Source organism: Diospyros lotus, chromosome 6 (assembly GCF_014633365.1).
Source record: "Diospyros lotus cultivar Yz01 chromosome 6, ASM1463336v1, whole genome shotgun sequence".
NCBI classification, from domain to species: domain Eukaryota; kingdom Viridiplantae; phylum Streptophyta; class Magnoliopsida; order Ericales; family Ebenaceae; genus Diospyros; species Diospyros lotus.
The window spans coordinates 4,895,075-4,896,696 of record NC_068343.1 but is presented as its reverse complement, the minus strand read 5'-3'; the positions used below and the strand labels follow the sequence as shown (position 1 = coordinate 4,896,696).

Sequence of the window (1,622 nt, the reverse complement as noted above, 5' to 3'; positions counted from 1 at the left end):
TCTAGACTTTTATGCGCTATTGATATACTAAATAGTCGATGTAATCTCATTTGATGAGGTAGTCTATGAATTATTTTGTTCTACTTTTACTTCAATATTTGAAGCATTAATGAAGTTATGAGTTTATTTTAATTAACAAATTTGTTTGTAATTTCATATTTTGCGAAAATGTTTAGAAGCTAAATGTTAATTGGATAGAACCGAAACCGGTCCGATGCAACGGATTGGTTATGGTTTGGTTTTATATATGTAATGGTTCGGTTACGATTTTTATTTTTTCGGAACCGTTAAAAATGGTTCGGTAACTGGATTCTAATAGAACCGGATCAATCCGAACCGTTGACACCCCTACCATTCTGGCTGAACCACGTAAAAAACCATTGCGCATTGTTTGTTGATGGTGTTGTTGTTCTCTTCCCTTCGCATTTGTGATTACTAGATTAGTACGGGCCGACGAATCTTGGTCGACCATTTTTGCATGTCGACAAGAATATTTATAGTGACTTTAGGACTCAAGAAATTCTACCCTTAGATTTAAGCAGAAAAACCTTCCTTAAGCTGAAATCATCTACTTGCTGATGTCTTTCCATTCAAAAGAAATTTACAAGAAGAACATGCAGTCATGTTCAAGAGGTAGAGGTTAGGAACAAGCTAGAGCTACAAAAATACATGTTTTTTCTTCAGTTACATGTTCTTTCTTCAGTTTCTAGTTAGTGGAAGACAAAGTTCTCCTCCTCCTCATTATGCTCCTGCTGCTACCATGGTGTAAAGTCTCCCTGGCTTCCCCTTCATCGTCGTAGGCAGAGGCACCCTCGTATTCTTCTTCAGTTTCCTGGTCACTGGAGCTTCCAACTTCAATTGGTGCCTTTCCCTTGGCTTTAGCTGCAGCTGCTGCTGACTGCATGTACTGGAAGAAAGTTGACTCTGCTTCTTTCTTGTTTCTGCTGCTATCAGCCCAAGTGTCACTCTCTTTCTCTGCACCTTCTTGGAAAGAATAGCTCTTTGCTTTTCCATCATACAATGGAAGGAGAGATTTCAATGACTCTGACTTAGTTCTATCCCTTCCTAAACTATAGGTTGTTGAGAGCTTCCTTTCTATGTCCTCCTTTTGCTTTACCAAATCATCCAGCCTTTCAAGCATTTTGTTTGGAACTGCTTCCTCTGCAGCATTTTGCTCGAGTTCTGTAATTGCCTGATCAAATGTTTTCTTTTGGAGCTGAAGAAAATGCTGAAACACCGAATATATAGCATCAGAAACGTTTATTTTATTGATTGTCAAAGTATTGTCTATGTTATGTGATTGTAAGGCTGCGTTTCCTTTTTAATCAATCATTTCCCTGCAAGGAAATTTTGGATTGAATTGGTGGGTTCCAATTTACTTAAATCACAACTTTATTGAGTCATCTGTATATCACCTACTTGGTGGAGCATGTTTTCCTTAACAAAAACAAAAAATAAAAAGAAAAAAGAAATGCAAGAAGTAAAGATGCTAAACTCACTCGCTTTTTTCTAAGAATTTTCCCAAGTCTTGACTTTGGAGCTTCTTTTCCTCCAAAATATACACAGAAATCGTACAACTACCACTAGTACTATCAATGTTACAGTCTCGAGCAACAGAAATA

At 37.2% G+C, this 1,622-nt stretch overlaps 1 protein-coding gene across 1 annotated transcript in view; it reads right to left on the bottom strand.

Annotated features, from left to right (window-relative positions):
* Positions 1–581: 581 nt before the first annotated feature.
* The window catches only part of LOC127804304 (protein GAMETE EXPRESSED 3), an 11,686-nt gene continuing 10,645 nt past the window's right edge, over positions 582–1,622 (bottom strand). Inside the window, exon 10 of the mRNA XM_052341150.1 lies at positions 582–1,228. Within this exon, the coding sequence (XP_052197110.1) occupies positions 707–1,228 (522 nt within the window). The 3' untranslated portion in view covers positions 582–706. The remainder of the gene's footprint in view (positions 1,229–1,622) is intronic.